Raw genomic sequence first — 17,087 nt, forward strand, 5'->3', positions numbered from 1 at the left:
ATCCAGACGACGATCTCCGTTCCAAATGCCGCCGCCGATCTCCGTTCCTCCTTTGCCACCCACCCCCTTCTCTTCCCCACAGCCTCCCTGCTCTCCACAAGCCGGACCGCAGCCAGACGACGATCTCCGTTCCAAATGCCGCCGCCGATCTCCGTTCCTCCTTTGACACCCACCCCCTTCTCTTCCCACGGGCCCGAATGGCGATTCAAGCAGCGTGTGCATCAGTCTTCACATGCTGCTTCAGGCCCTTCTACTGCCCTGATTTGCTCTGCCGCGTCTCTGATGATGTCATCAGGGACGTGCCAGAGTAAATCAGGGCAGTAGAAGGACCCGAAGCAGCGTGTGGAGACTGATGCAAGCGCTGCTGTAATCACCACGTTTGTAGTCCGGACCGTGGGAAGGGAAAGGGGGGGGGGGTTTGAGGAAATGCTAATGCTGCTGCACAGGGAACTGGTGGGGGGGAGGGAAATGGAGAGGGAGGGAATGCTGCTTTGGACAGACAGACAGAGAGAGGAAGGGAAACACAAAGAAAATAAGAAAGACACAGGGGCAGGTGCACAGGGAACTGGTGTGGGGGAAGGGAAATGGAGGGGGATGGAATGCTGCTTTGGACAGACAGACAGAGGGAGAAAGAAGAAAGACACAGGGGCAGGGAGATACACAGAAAGACAGACAGGCAAAGAGAGCCAGGGACAGAGACAGACAGAAAGGACAGCGGGAGCCACGTCAGGAGGGGTGCGGGATGCGGCAGTGGGAACTTTTCCAATGGGTGCAACTGGGCGGCTGTCGGGAACCTCTGATCAGGGACAGAGCAAGGTAAGAGTATCATAGGGATAAGAAGGAGGAGGGGGGATAAAAAAAGGAAGGGATGCCTACTGTTGGACAGGGGGAGAAGGAAAGAGATGCTGATGGACAGGGGGGGTGAAGAAAAAGGAACAGAGGACAGCCAAGGAAAAATAAAGGCAGAAAGAAAGAAAGCGGCTAAGGAGAGAGAGAGAAAGAAAGAAATAAAGACAGACACACACATATATGTTCTAGCACCCGTTAATGTAATGGGCTTAAAGACTAGTTGGATATATATGTCTAAAGGTAGTACTAACAGTTTCCAAGTTCAGGCTGTCTCTGTGAGCATAATGACACTTCGCATCTTCCCGCGGCCAGGATTCTCTTTCTCTATTTCTGAGAGGGCCTGGACTTCAGATTTCCATGCTTATCACGCTGGTTTCTCCAGTCGCCATCTTCTCATGGCACATGCTAGACGGACCCCCCGACCAGACAGGAAGAGCTGTGCAGCTCCTTCTAACCAGGAGCCAATTACCTATTCTATCAAACCCGCGGAGGAGCGCGCGCTATGTGGCTGTTAGCCTCATCCCTGAAGCTCTCATTAGCAATTTGAGCTTTGTCTGATACCTGTTAGGATGCTGTTGTTTTCCACGGGGTGGTAGATGCAGCATCTTGATTGTGTTTAGTACGTATTCACTTTAAAGGACATACGTATTTCGCTCACGTTGCATGGAGTTAGTAGTTTTCATGGTTCCAGTATACTCCTCTTTACATTGCGAAACTTGATTTTTCCTAGGAGAATTTCTTTCTTCTTACAGATCCTACAGTTCTCATCCTGCCGTTCCCTGACCTTCTGCACTTCATTCTGAGGGGATCTTGACTTCTTCCAATGACTCTTCAGGCTTTCTCATGAGGAAGAAGATGCTATAATGTCAGGTCAGGAGGCTGTGAACATTTTTCAGGATGCTTGCAACTTTGCATCCTTCTCAGGTTTCCGGTTCATTCTTGGAACTTCAGGAACTAAGGGATGTTGTTCTACTTACTGCATGGTGCCCAAGACAGGCCCTGCATTGGGCAGGCTGGATCCAATTCTGCTGAATTAGTTTCTCAGGGTTACACATTTCTGCAGAAAAACTGGGAGAATATTTACATTTTCACTGTGGACTCCGAATCGGCACTAGGTTTGCTTGCCTCTCTTGGAGCAGCGCTTTCAGTTTTGGCACATGCCATTTCGCCTACCCAAGGCTTCACGAACATTTTAGAAAATATGGGCAGTGGTACCGTTTTGGTGCTACCAGGCGATTCACCTAATTTCTTCTTGACTGACTGCTTGATTCGGACGTCTTCCAGTCGGGCCATTTGACTGACACGAAAAGGGTGGTTTCTTTTCCTCAGTTCTTTGGACGTGAATCTTCGAATTTGCACAGTGCTCTTTTCTCCTGTACTATTTATAGGTATATCGGGGAGATGTTTTTATTCATATAGGAGAGAAATGTGTTTCTTCCCAGAGACTAGGGCAATGGGTCACAGTCTCAGGTTTGCATTCTTCTTCGGTAACTATGGCCAAGAGTATGGGATTCTGTACAGGTTCTAGGATCCATGTTGCTGACTCCACTGGGAACTTCGGCTTGCTTTCCCATTATAAAGCTACAGCAGTCACTTTTGTTCCGGTGGTTCCCGGTATTTCAGGGCTCTAATTATTTGGTAGGCTCCTCAAGCATCGCTCTGTATGATTTGGTGGCTCAGCGAGATTTCTCTTTTCAAAGGCATGCCTCGGTCTTTGCTGGACTAGCTCATGGCCACCAAACATCCCGGGCTGTCGGGTTGGGGGCTCGGTGCCTTCCATCCTCAGCTCCAGGAGTCTGGTCTTAAGAGGTGACTCAGTACTTGTTCATTCTTCTACTCTGGAGCATGGTCAGGCTACCGTTTCTGGAGCTTCAGACCATTCTTCCGGAATGACGCTGAAGGTCTTTTCAGTCAGTATTATGATGGGGGTATTTCTCTACAGCCTAGGCAGTAGGTGATGTACTCAGTTGGCGGGTAAAGTTGTGGTTCTACTTCAATGGGTGGACCCTCATCTTCCTCTTCTGTTGGCAGATAATTTTATGGGTCAGGAAAAGAGTTTGGATAGACTTTCTCGCTGCAAAATCTGAGCATGGCCCATTTATTGTATGTTATAGTGTACAGTGCTGTGTATGCTCTAGAAAGTGTAAATGTTAGTAATAGTGAAATCTTTTACATCCTGGATATTGAGAATTTTGGCTCAGGCGTTCCAGCTCTTTTTATGGAAGTGAGACCTCCTGGAACTAGACCTCATGGCCTCGTCTCAAAATTCTAAGCTTCCTAGCTTGTTCGGCGGGCACAGGGAGTGGGAGTCAGAGGGTGTAGCAGCGTGGCTTCTTTCTCGCCTCTGGTTTCTCTTTTTTTCAGTGTTTTCCCCTGGCTGATGATGGCTTGGATTTGCCATCTCAAGCTCGCTTTCAGGGCACAGTATTTGTAGAATCTCTGGATTGGCTGCGCCATCCTTGCTATGCGGATCTGATGAGTCTTTCGACAGCCGGACTGTTGAGTTTCCTGGTATCTCCGGATTTGCTCACCTAGGTCCGATCAACATGGATATTCATACTACTTTGGTATTGCGACCTAGGTTTTGAAAATTCATGGCTGATGTGTAAGGGTTATGCGAAGCAGGTTGTTTCTTCTCTTATCCAGGCGATACAGACGTCTTCACCTGTGGCTTCTGCTTCCTTTTGGAGGTTTTTCCTTTCTTGGGTACTTCTCAACATTTGCACCCTTCCAGAGTTCTTTTTTGGCACAAGTGTATTGCCAAGGGCTTAGCGTTCAATTCCCTTCAGCGACAAGTGCCATTCTTAGCTTGTTACAAGGGCTAGGTATATTGCTCTTCGCTTACTTCTCAGCTTCATGTAGTTCAGTTCCTAAACGGAGTACGGTATATTCATACACCTCTTAGAAAGCCCTGTTTGGAGTACAGTCTTAAGGTACTTCTTCGCAGTTACCGAAGGCTTCATTTCATCCTTGTCTTTTGAGACTCTAAAGGGCTGTGCTGTTGAACATGGGGTTTCTTGTGGCCATGGCTTCAGCTCAGCGGTTTTCAGAGTTGTAGGCCTTGTTCGGCAGGGATTCCTATTTCTGATTTACAAACTCTGGGGTGTCAGTTCGGACGGTACCACAATTTCTTTCTAAGGAGGTGTCATCCTTTCTTTTATGACACTTTCACTTTTCCTTCCTTCTTCCTGGGAGGAGAAATGGGGAGATGTGCCTTTATTCACTGCATTTTTTTGAAAGTGCTTAGCGTTCTCCGCGAGCTAGGTTTCTAACAACTTTTAGTTGTTTAGATCACCTTTTTGTATTCTTCACGGGACGCCTCAAACGTATGGCGGCATCCAAAGCCTCCATCGCTCGATGGGTCCAAGAGGACATTCTTTAAGCTTGCTTGATGGCGGGGAAGTGGTTGGCGAAAGAACTTCATATGACCATTCCGCCAGAGCGATGGCTACTTCTTGGACTCGGTACAGAGGTTTTTTTCCTTGGAGGAGTTTTGTCTCGCGGCTACTTGATCTTCCGAGAGTGCTTTCTCTCTGCATTACTGGTTGGTTGTGGGGGCGCATGCGGTAGATGCATTTAGTGCTTCGGTTGTTGCGGAGGCGGCGTTTGCTTCCCACCCAGATTGAGGATTGCTTTGCTACATCCCATTAGAAAAGAAAAAAACCGACAGACAATATCCAGAAAGGGTGGGTCTCTGGATTCATCTGCTGCTGTTGCTAAGGAAGGAAAAATTATGTTCTTACCTGTTAATTTTCTTTCCCTTAGACGCAGCAGATGAATCCAGAGCCCCACCCTTTCTGGATATTGTCTGTCGGTTTTTTTCTTTTCTAACTTTCAAAGTTTGTTATTATTGATGGGTGTATTCTGTATTATTGCCTTTTGAGATTTGTTATGGGAAAGAAGTTTTTTACATGCTATGCCTATTGATGGTTACGGATGCTTGGGCAAGGAGCTATACTGGAGATACAGGAGGAATGCCAGCCAATAAGACCACCTGTTAATCAGTTTCTCTATCTCCGCCTGCTGGTAGATGTGTGCTATCCCCATTGGTCTCTGAATTCATCTGCTGCGTCTAAAGGAAAGAAAATTAACAGGTAAGAACATAATTTTTCCATTTTTATGAGGTTTTAATGACGTGACCAATTATCGAGCTACTTAAACATAATTAAACCAATTAAATTGGGCGGCTGTTGTAGACTCCAGCCCCATATGCTCATTAAAAAAAAAACTCATCTAGTTTGCCTAGCAGACCAAAATAAAAACTCTATGTAATAACTATATATAATGACTAATTTGCATATATGCAAAAAATATCCCTTCTCAATACCTCTTGTAACAGTGTGGCAAAAGGTCGAATAGTCCTGTTTGGTTGAACTATAGAAGTCAAATACACAATCCCATTCTGAGCCCATCTCTGAAAGATCTCATCTGTTCAGAAGAAAAATCTGCATTTCCAACAATAAGTACAAAAAAACTGTATTATGTTTGAGATTATCCCAAAATACTAATAATGTATGCCACACTTTGTGCTAGGGTCTCAAAAGTACATTACATTTAATGGAGCATGGGATCTTATCTACAAAGGCCTGTAAAAGATAATGTGGATGCAGCGGTGAAAACAAGACTCATTCAGCATCCCAAGGAGTATAATCATCGGTTACCAATACCGAGTCTCTAACATGTCTTAAAAGACAGGCCATATTATATAAGTGCCTATCAGGGAGGCACAGTCCTCCCATTTTCCAATTCCCTTGCAAATACAGTAGGCTAACTTCAGCTTGGATTTCCTCCTGCCCCCCCAAAGAATTTAATTAAAGCTTGGTTCAGTAGGAAGAAGGTGGGGAATTTATGTATGGCTTTTAGGGGGAGGGGGATATGAGGAATTTACTTAACGTATGACTGACAGGTGCATTAAAGAACCCACATGCTCCTGGATTGTTTGGTTTTGTATGCTTTCTGAACATATTAATAGAGCTTTAATTAAAAAAAAAAAAAAAAAAAAAGCCTGGTCCAGTTTCCTGAGATCTTTATATAGAATCCAAAGAGGGGCATGTTGTAACACATAGAACAGCGGTCTCAAACTCGTGGCCCGCCAGGTACTATTTTGAGGCCGTCGGTCTATACGCGATTGTCTTCTCCACTTCACAATCGTGTACAGACGCAGGAAAGCGCTTGTGTGAGGTTACAGCAATGAGGCGGGCAGAGTGTAAGGTAACCATTGGAGCAATGGTTGGAGGCAGTGCAGCTTGTGCGTGTGTCCCGTGCTGGAGGAGGTGAGAACTGAAGGCGGTTAAAGGAAAGATTTATAAACTATAAAGAGTTTTACCTCATGCAAAACTGTCATTTCTTTAATAAGACATTAACTCTGCGGCCCTCCAAATACATATAAATCCAAAATGTGGCCCTGCAAAGGATTTGAGACCACTGACATAGAACCATCTTGGAAATAAGGTCATATAAAAAAATTAATTCTACCACTTAACGATCATGGTAAGGAATACCAAATCTGAAGCTGCTGCTTGGTAGATTTAAGTAAATAATTAATATTACAAGAATATAAATGGCTAGGATTAGCTGGGAGATGAATCCCCAAGTTAGTAAAGGATTCCAAAGCCCAGCACAAAATAAATGGCCCATCCCAAAAGACTCTACATGATTGAGTAGTAGCTAACGCTTCTGATTTCTTCATATTCAATTTAAAGCTGGGGAAGTCCCCAAATTCCTGAATTCTCTCTAAAAAGTGTTGGAAGTGATTTCTTGGGGTGTATTAAATGGACTAAGAGATCATCTGTAAAAGCAGAGAATTTAAAATTTTGTGGCACACCCTTAATATCCTGGGTGTCCATTATCTCTCTGATAAGAGAATCTAAATTGAGTACAAATAACAAGGGTGATGGGGACATTCCTGTCTTGTTCCTTGTTCAGTATTAAAGATAACAGATGCCATCCCATTTACTCAAGTATATTCTTGTGGACGATAATATAATGTCTGAATCGTCTCTCCAAACTAGAGAGTTGCATGGGGACAGAAATCCCACCTGTCCCCACAAGGAATCCCCTCCGTCCCCGCCCGTCCCTATAAACTTCAGAAATAGTTATTTCATTTAATTATGCTACTGAATTAAAGGCTCTGGTAGAGACCCATTTACAAATAAGCAAAGACACTTTATTAATTTGGAAATATTAATTGGGAATAATACATACTTTGTGAACGGGTTTCTACCAGAGCCTCTAATGTAAATATAAAATATAAATACTCAGCTGATGAGAACCTCCAAGGTGTCAGCTGAGGACTTCCTTTGCAGTTGGCTGGGGGTCCCTTTTGCCAAGCTTGGCAGGCAGCAGTAGCGTCTCTGAATCACAGATGCTGGCACCTCAGTGGCTCATGGATGTTATCGGCGACTGCTGTGCTTGGTGGAGGGGAGTTCTGGCCGTCTCTAGAGGAGGTCCTCTGCTGGTGGTGCTTGGGGATCCCCACCAGTCACAGCAAGTACTTCAACACTGTAGAAATAAAAACAGAAATGCATTTATTTTTCTTTTGAACACAATACAAAGACATCTGCTATATATATTTCCCAAAGCTAACATATTTTAGTCAATAAATTCCATTTTTTACCTTTGTTGTCTGGAGACTTATTTTTCCATAAAGTTGGTCCCAGTTTCTTTTTTCCGCTTTCCCATCTTCTGTAAATTCTTCTGTTGCTGTCCATTGGTTCATCCTTCCATGGTCCAGCATTTATCCCTTTCTCATCTTTCACCCCTGCCCACCAGTCCCATGCCCATCACATCTCCTTCTATCACCCCTCTCCAGCACCATGCCACATCTCTCCCTCCATTCCCTTCACCACTATGTCCAACATTCCTCCCTCTTGCATCCATTTCAATCTGTCCCACTGTTCCCTTTCCACCACAATATTTCTCCCTCTCATCTGTACCTCCCTCCCTATGACCAAAAATTCTCCTTTCTTCCATTCCCCGTGTGCACAACCATTTCTTTCCCTCCCTTCCTCTCTCCCAAGTTCATGCCTTGTATCCAAAAATGCACTCCCTCCCCCCTTTTGTGTTCTGCGTTTGTCTCCCAGCCCTCATCTGCAAGCAAATTACCTTAGCAACTTTCTCAGCAAGACATGAAGGTTGCCAATCAAGTGGAGAAGGCTTCCTCCAGGGCAAGACAAATGATGGGGTGTATCCGCAGAGGTTTCGTCAGCAGGAGACCTGAAGTTATGATGCCGTTGTACAGAGCCATGGTGAGGCCTCACTTGGAGTACTGTGTTCAGTTTTGGAGACCACACTACCGAAAGGACATGCTGAGGATCGAGTCGGTTCAGCGAACGGCCACCAGGATGGTCTTGGGGCTCAAGGATCTCACGTATGAAGAAAGATTTAAAAAATTGCGGCTGTACTCACTTGAGGAAAGAAGAGAACGGGGAGATATGATTGAAACATATAAGTACATCACGGGACGCATCGAGTCAGAAGATGATATCTTCTGGCTCATGGGACCCTCGACCACCAGAGGGCATCCGCTGAAAATCAAGGGAGGGAAGTTTCATGGCGACTCCAGGAAGTACTTCTTCACCGAAAGAGTAGTGGATCATTGGAACAGACTCCCACTCCAGGTGATAAAGGCCAGCAGCGTGATGGATTTTAAGAGAAAATGGGATACTCACGTGGGATCTTTAAGGGAGTAAATTCAGGGGAGAGGATACTTGGAATGGGCAGACTTGGTGGGCTATAGCCCTTTTCTGCTGCTTTTTTCTATGTTTCTATGTTTCTAATGGAGCTCGAGCCACGAGGCTCGTCTTCTATTTCCTGTCTGCCCTGCCCCAGCACACATAGCCGACCGGAAGTCTTCCCCGATGTCAGCGCTGATGTCGGAGGGACGGCTTTGCTTAAGCCCTCCCTCCAACGTCAGCGCAGACATGGGGAAGACTTCCGGTCGGCTATGTGTGCTGCGGCAGGGCAGGTAGGAAAAAGAAGACGAGCCTCGCGGCTCGAGTTGTATCGTACCCCGCAGGATCCCCCGTGACTTTAGGAGGCGTCCCCACGAGATTCCTGCGACCCTAGGGGGTGTCCCCATGGGATCCCCGTGGCCCGAAGGGGGAACCCACGGGATTTCCGCGGGAGCCGCGGGATTCCCGTCATCCCTGTTCCCGTGCTGCTCTCTACTCCAAACTGGCCTATCATTCCATATTCGGCCAACACTGCATGTATAAAATCCCAGTCCACACAATCAAATGCTTTCTCAGTGTCAAAGCTAATCAACAGGGAAGGCTCCCCTTTAGAATGAACTGTTTCCAGGGAAGCCAAGATTTTTCTAAAATTCCAAACCATTCGATGTGTATGAAGACCATTTGTAGATCAGCAACCGTTTTTGGAAGCAGCAGTAGTTAGGACATGCCTCCCATCCTGCTTATGTCAGACCTCTTCCTATCTTCAATTTAGGAAAGAGCTAAAAAGCACATCCATTCTCATTATAGTGCTATGATTCATAATGTCCATGTTGCTAATCCTATTAATCTTATGTAAGCCGCAATGATTCCAAGTTGACATTTGCCAGGTATAAGAATCAATATAGTATGGTACAGTATAACATACTGGAGAGACAGAAACATAGAAATAAGATACTTTCTTGAATTCAGACACACTCTTTGTCTTCACCACCTCTACCGGAAGACTATTCCACGTTTTCACCACTCTTTCTGTAAAAAAGGTATTTCTTTAGATTATTCCTAAGCCTATCACCTCTTAACTTCATCCTATGCCCTCTCACTCTGGAGTCTTCTTTCAATTTAAAGATACTTGCCTCGTGTATTTAAGCTATGTAGGTATTTAAATGTGTCTCCCAAATCTCCCCTCTCCTGTCTTTCCTCCAAAGTATACTGTACATATTGAGATCTTTAAGTCTAACCCATATGCCTTCCCCATATGCCTTATGGCAAAGACCACCGACCATTTTAGTAGCCTTCCTCTGGACCGATGTCATCCTGCTTATATCTTTTTGAAGGTGCAGTCTCCAGAATTGTACACAATATTTTAAATGAGGTCTCATCAAAATCTTAAAAAGGGGTATCCCAGATTGGTTATGGTTGGAATGGCGTCTCATGTTTCCTCTGCGATTATGCCATGTACTTAGTATCAAATGCCTAGATTATATAAAGAAAATAGATTATTTGTAGACACATGGAAAACAATAAGATATGTGAATAATTTATCACCTATTCCAATTCATAAATCAACAAATCAAACTATATGGCTGAACTCCAAGATTCAAATTGGCGGATTTAAGGTCATCTGGAAGCATTGGATGATTGCAGGTATACGTGTATTAGAAGATGTTATTTCTAATGGTAAACTGTTTGAGTTTTCACAGTTGCAACATAAATATGGCCTTAATAAATCACAAAATTTTAGATGGATGCAACTGAAGCAGGCCATTCAGGCGGGGTTCCCTGAATGGAAAAATCTTAATAGTCAATATAGCTTAGAGTTCTTATGCTTTCAGGTGGATTTTCTGGGACACCAGGCCACTCAGTGGTACAAATTAATATCTGGATTTGTGAATAAAAAACCAAAGATTAGTCTAAGAGACATTTGGAGCATTGAGATTAAGCATCAAATTACTGTGTCTCAATGGCCACGAATTTGGTCTTGGAGGATGAGATGCACAATGTATGAGACAAACATGTTTTTTTCTGTTACATAGAGCATTCTGGACCCCTGTTCGTTTAAAAAATTAGATTGCTCTAAGTCTGATAGATGTTGGCATTGTCATCTTGAAGCAGGGACTTTAGATCATTTATTGTTCTTTTGTCCATTTATTATGGATTTTTGGAAATCAATTTGGGGCCAAATTAATAGTTTATTAGAAAATCATGTGGCATTATTGTATGATACAGTATTATTTGGTACTAGTCTTATAGCCCGTTACATTAACGGGTGCTAGAATATATGTGTGTGTGTCTGTGTTTATTTATTTCTCTCTCTCTGTCCTTAGCCGCTTTCTGTATTTCTGTCTTTCTTTTTCCTCGGCTGTCCACCCATTCTCTCTTCCTTTTACCTTCCCTGTGTCCACCACCACCCCTTCACTGCTCCCCTTATCCAGCAACAGCCCTTCTCCCTTTTTTTTATCTCCCCCCTGTCCATCAGCACCTCTTTCCTGTCCCCCTGTCCAGCAGTAGGCCTCCCTTCCTTTTTCTCCCCCCCCCCGGTCTGTTCCCCTGTCCAGCAGCACCCCTTACCTCGCGTCTGGCCTCAAGTCAGCTGCCGCAGCCTGCAGCCGCCAAAAGCCTCCAAGAGCGACAGTCTCGATCTGCATTGCCCCGCCGCCAAGAGCCGTCAAGAGCCACCGCGGCCGACAGATTCCACCTGCATTGCCCCCGCCGTGCCACTCACCAGCCCGTCGCTCTCCACCAGCGATCCCGCCATCTTGGGAGTGCCGAGTAATGACGGAGGCGACAGTGGATTAACCGCTGGAGGAGGAGACTGGCGGGGAACGGAGAACAGGTTCAGGGCTGCCAGGGGGGAGGGAAGAGGGGAGGAGTGAGCCCGGCTGAGACTGGCAGGAAGAGGAAGGCAGGGCAGGTGAGCCGCCACTGCAGAAAACTTTAGGGAGCCAGCCAGACCGTGAGTGTGGGCCGTTGTAAGCTTGCATGTGCACTCTTGCCGGCCACGAACATACGGATCATGGAACATGCTGGCAAGAGTGCGCATGCGCGGCTAGCATTTTATTATATAGGATGCCTATGAGGGTTAAGAGCCAAATATCTTCCAAAAATAATAAACTCTTACTTATTTTAACAGGAGTCACCATACAACAAATAACTTGTAATTGGAAAAATTGGAATAGATTAAACTACAGTTTTTGGTGGAATTCAGTGTCATATTTATAAATGGAAAGAACATTAGCTAATCAGAAAGGAAATTTTAATAAATTTCAAGATGTGTGGGGGCCATTAACAAATTATTGTAATGAATAGGTATTATTTTCCCTGATATGTACAAATGAAAGAATGGGTGGGGGGAGGGGGGACTTTATTATATGGTGTATGCCAGGGGTCTCAAAGTCCCTCCTTGAGGGCCACAATCCAGTCGGGTTTTCAGGATTTCCCCAATGAATATGCATGAGATCTATGTGCATGCACTGCTTTCAATGCATATTCATTGGGGAAATCCTGAAAACCCGACTGGACTGCGGCCCTCAAGGAGGGACTTTGAGATCCCTGGTGTATGCATTATGAGGTATTGAAGGGAAGGGAGGAAACGAGACAATTCTATGTAATTTAAAGAATTGTAGAGTTTCAAGTGATGTATTTAAGTCAAAATGGTGTTACTTTTTGATGCACTTGATGTAATTTATAAAAATGAATAAAGAATTTTTAAAAAGGGGTATCAATACCTCCTTTTTCCTCTATGTATGCACCTAGCATCCTTCTAGCTTTTACCATCACCTTTTCAACCTGCTTGGCCACTTAAGATCATCATATACTATCACTCCTCTTTCGTACACAAAAGTTCTTCACCCCCTAAACTGTACCAGGTATTTGCAGGCCAGTCACATGACCTTACATTGCTTAGCATTAAATCTTAGCTGTCAAATTTCAGACCATCCTTCAAGCTTTGCTAGGTCCTTCCTCATGTTATTCACCATCAGGGGTGTCTACTCTATTGTAGATTTTGGTATCATCCACAAAAAGGCAAATCTTACCTGACAACTTGCACATGGAACCTCTCCCTCTGCTTGGGTAGCATTTTCTGTCAGCACAGAGACAGAAGCTGTAACCTGAGTAACCACTTTGGTCACACAATGCTTCCCAGCCATACTGTGGTTGCAGAAGTACTTGCAACTTTTCCCAAGTTTGAATGCCAGAAGGTAAGTTATTTCAATGGAGTTTTTCTTCCCTTTAGCAGATCCTCACTCACCACCTCTATAGGTGCTGACTCTGGTGGAAGTGGATCCTTATCTGGTTTTGGGAACGCAACTATCTTTGCCATATTTTGCTGATCTATAATGGTATTAAATGTTACCACAAGGATAAAGCAACTTTCTCCTCAAGCAATTTATAAAACTCTGCTCGATATCCATCAAGCTGGTTTTGAACTCATATATCTGAGTAGTGTTTTAGTTGCAGTTATTTATTCCTTTGAAGTTTTTATCGTTTTGATATTCCTGTTGGCTTATGTGGTTGAATTTGACTTTGAGAGTGGAGGAGCATGTGGTGGGAATGTCAAAGGGTCCAGAAGTTTTGGGAGCAAGTATTTCAGTATGTAAGCAGATTCATTCAGACTCCACTTAAGCTGAATGTTGAAAGGGCATTGTTGGGAGTAAAAATAGAAGGTTTAACACTATCTCAAAGTAAACTTTTTGATTTGGCATTCATAGCTGCTAGATTGACACTAGCTCAGCAATGGCGTATGCTAAGTGTACCTATTTTAAGAGATGTGAGGGAACGTTTAGGAACTGTGTGAAAAATATAGACTTTTGGCCCTTTTAACTAATCAATGGGCACAATTTAATGATATATGTGAGAGCTATATTGAATTGGAAAAAGAAGTTCTATAAAAGAATTATCCTACCTCTATGGTTTTGGAACCAGGTCTCCTGGGAAGGGAGGGGGGGTGAGATAGGGATTGGGATTGTTTTAACTGTAGTATTGATAAGATGCATTATTCTTATTAGTTTATTAAGCTTGTAAATTATATGTAATGCTAATTGTGTGCTGTATTGAGATTATTGTATTAAAATTATTAAATAAAGAATTTTTTTTAAAAAAGAGAGTGGAGGAGCATAAAAGCACAACTGCTAGTATGCTTGTCAGACATTGATTTATCAAAGTGAATGCTGCCATCTGTATGTGAATTCCAAACACTTCTGGGTGAATTGCTACCTGTATTTCTTTTATGTGTCTTTTATTTATTTATTATTGATGATTATATTTATTTATTTATTATCCATTTATTTGTTTTAGCTGACAAATCTTTCAGAGATTTACATGTTCTTAATTTGATGTCCTATGAGTATGCATGTTTTGTTATGCATATTATGTATATGTCATGTATATGCATATTATGTATATGTCATGTATATTATGAAAGATTTATTTGAATTGGTTTAATTTTGATCTTTTATTTGTATGTGATTTATAAGTTTGATATTGTAATATCTGTAGCTACTCCTTTGGGCAAAACTTGGCTACATTGGGCTTTTTATTGTGTGAGATCCCATTGTTGAATAAATTTTATGGTTTATTAAACTTGATATGCCACTTGGCTCTGTAAGAGATCATAGTGGTGTACAAAATAAAATATAGAAAAGAACTACAATAAAAATAGGAAAGCATAGTTATACCATAAGAATTGCCGCTGCTGGGTCAGACCAGTGGTCCATCCTGCCGAGCAGTCCGTTCACACGGCGGCCCCCAGGTCAAAGGCCAGTGCTCTAAATGAGTCCAATCTCACCTGCGTACGTTCCAGTTTAGCAAGAACTTGTCCAACTTTGTCTTGAATCCCTGGAGGGTGTTTTCCCTATATATTCCAGACCTTTCATACAAAAACCACCCATTAAAACAAGGTTTACTTTACTTTACTTAGCAAATATCAGTCCTAATCCTTGATGTGCAGGTAGAAAAGTAGCAATAAAATAATGAGCCTTCAATAACCACTTAAAACATTTCAAGGATTTCTTATCCCATAATTTCTGTGGGAGAGCATTTTGTAACCCGCATAGATTTTTCAATTTGCCAGATATAAATATTTTAAATAAATAAATAAATTTTGGAACGCCTGTTGAGTGATCTGCTTCTTCTGACCCCCTGTGTGCAATCTGCATATTACTGGCACTTCTAATTCTCACCCAGCGTGTACTGACTTTGCTTTAGCTAATCTGTTGAATGAGAGGTGGTATATATCGCACTTTCCTTGTGGTCTGTCAGAGCTGTTTTCTCTGTCAGTATTAAGCCCCTGCACAGCTCGGAAAGTATAGAATGGCCTGAATATGAACATGCTTCTCTGTGTCTTAAGGGGTTAACCTGAATTTTGTTTTACACTTTTCCCTCCGTATTCGCGGTTTCAGCATTCGCGGATTTGATTATTCATGGTTTTTAGCTTGCTGATTCCTCCCCCCCCCCCCCAAATTACGTTAGCTTGCGTAGAGAAATCGCTGATTCCAAGGATTTACAGAAAAAAAAATTGCTGATTCCCAGCATTTTCTTTACCGTGTTTTGCCTCTCCTTCAGGAACAGGCCAGGTCTCCCACCATGTTATTCGCGGTTTCACCATATTCACGATGGTTTTTAATAGAAAACAGCGAATATGAAAAAGTTATTCACGTTTTTTCTGTATTTGCAGTTCCGTTAAGCGAATACGAAGGGAGAAGTGTACAGATATTTTTATGCTTGAAGTTAGACTGGGGAAATGAAACTAATTTAATTTGCAACTGAAGCTGACTTTCACCCTGCATCTTCATATAAAGATAGATAAGTGCAAGGCCTGTCCTCGAAGCAGCACCACATAGCCTGCCCACAGTGTTGTAGCGAGGGTGAGCAGTGCCTGGGGCGGTGGTGCCCCTCTCTTGCCCCCCTACCGTGCGCACACGCCCTTCCCCGTACCTTTTTAACTTCGGTGCAACTTGCTGCCGGCTTCGATGCTCTCTCTGCCATCAATTCCTAGGTGCAGGTCCTGGAAGTGACGCTAGAGAGAGTGCTGAAGCCGACACGGGCAACAAGTTGGTGGCTGCTCGCGCTGAAGTTAAAAAGGTACAGGGGAAGGGGCGCGCGCATGGCAGGGGGAGGAGTGAGAAGGGGGGGGCGGAGAGGAGGAGGGGTGCCAGTGCCCCCCCTTACTACTTGCTGCGCATGCGTTGCTATTATCCTTCTCAGATGGCCCCCAAATGCATATATTGACACAAGCTTATTTCTGTTTGCCTCCCCTCTCTGTCTTTCCCCCATTCTCCCTCCCCCTTTTCTTCCCCTTTGACAAAAGGCTTGATGTGGATGCAGCAGACAGAGCTGGATGTCCGCCTGCGACACACATGTGAACAAAGTGATGGACTATCCAGTTATGGCTGGCTCATGCATGATGGCGTAAATTTTGGGGTGCAGGAGATCTTTGACTTCGGCTTCTCACTCAAGACAGAGTTTGTGAAGAGGACTGGAGGGCAGCATGGAGGTGACTGGAGTTGGAGGATCACTGGCAGAGCAGAGGTAAGTGGAAGCGAGAGAGGCAGAAACTTTTTTTGTTTTTTCAAAAGAACCTTACCTAACGGCAAGTCTACAGCAGAGCCAAACTTCATTCACTCCTGCTCCTTAGGCCTAAATTAGGAAAAAATGCAGAGGGAGGACAGAGATTCACATGTTGTGCAGCAGCAGCTTCCAAACAATATGCTTATCTCGGGTTGCAGAGGGGGGGACTCAGCCTCGATCTGTGGTTTGTTGCTGTATTGACTGAACTAATTGGAAAATAAGCCAGGTGGAGAAAATAACAGGAAAAAACCTAGAAGGTTGGCTATGAGAGCCTATAATGACTTGGCCTCATGTGATTGGTCAAGAAGCCTGTGAGTTAAAGGGAGCTATTTAGTATCTCTCCCCCCTCCTCCTCCCCCACATACACACTTCAACCAAACATCCACCTATATCCTTCCCTCTATTCTGACAAACATAAAGCCCAAGGATCAAAGCAATGGTTCCCAAACCTATCCTGGGGGGGAAATCCAAGTCTTTCAATATTTTACAATATCCGCAATGAATATTCATGAATGAAATTTGCATGCACTATCTCCATAGCATGAAAATCTGATTGACTGGAGTTCCACCAGGATAGGTTTGGGAACAACTGGTTCAAAGTTTAACAAGATGTTTTCATTAAACAGGGCTGAATAGGCATAGGGATCCTTCACAACTGCTGCTAATGATACAAAACCTAGATTCAGTGGATGGTTTTCTGAGCCCAGTTGTTTTGTCCTTTTGTCCCTGTTAAGATTTCAGTGCTATCGCGAATCCAAAGTATCTGTGGTTATAGACCCCCCATCTCTAAGATGTGACTCTCTTGAGTAGATATTGTACCCTCTATCCTACAAGCCTGGGGCTTATCTTATTGATGCCAGTGATGGGCCCAGTTCTTCCATGTGGCAGTGTGCTGCTCCTTGCCAGGTCTTTCATGATACTGGTGCTCTTCTGTACTGTAGGTGTATATAAATCTGCCTGCCTACAGCCCTTATGCAAGTACGAGGGCTGATTGAAAAA

At 43.8% G+C, this 17,087-nt stretch overlaps 1 protein-coding gene across 5 annotated transcripts in view; it reads left to right on the plus strand.

Moving 5' to 3' along the window:
• MOGS (mannosyl-oligosaccharide glucosidase) overlaps nt 1–17,087 on the plus strand; it is a 33,374-nt gene that overhangs the window by 8,693 nt on the left and 7,594 nt on the right. For all 5 annotated transcript variants that reach the window (XM_033954646.1, XM_033954674.1, XM_033954664.1 and 2 more), the window contains one exon: nt 15,829–16,049. In XM_033954646.1, coding sequence (XP_033810537.1) covers nt 15,829–16,049 — 221 coding nt within the window. The remainder of the gene's footprint in view (nt 1–15,828; nt 16,050–17,087) is intronic.

Source organism: Geotrypetes seraphini, chromosome 1, assembly GCF_902459505.1.
Source record: "Geotrypetes seraphini chromosome 1, aGeoSer1.1, whole genome shotgun sequence".
Lineage (NCBI taxonomy): Eukaryota > Metazoa > Chordata > Amphibia > Gymnophiona > Dermophiidae > Geotrypetes > Geotrypetes seraphini.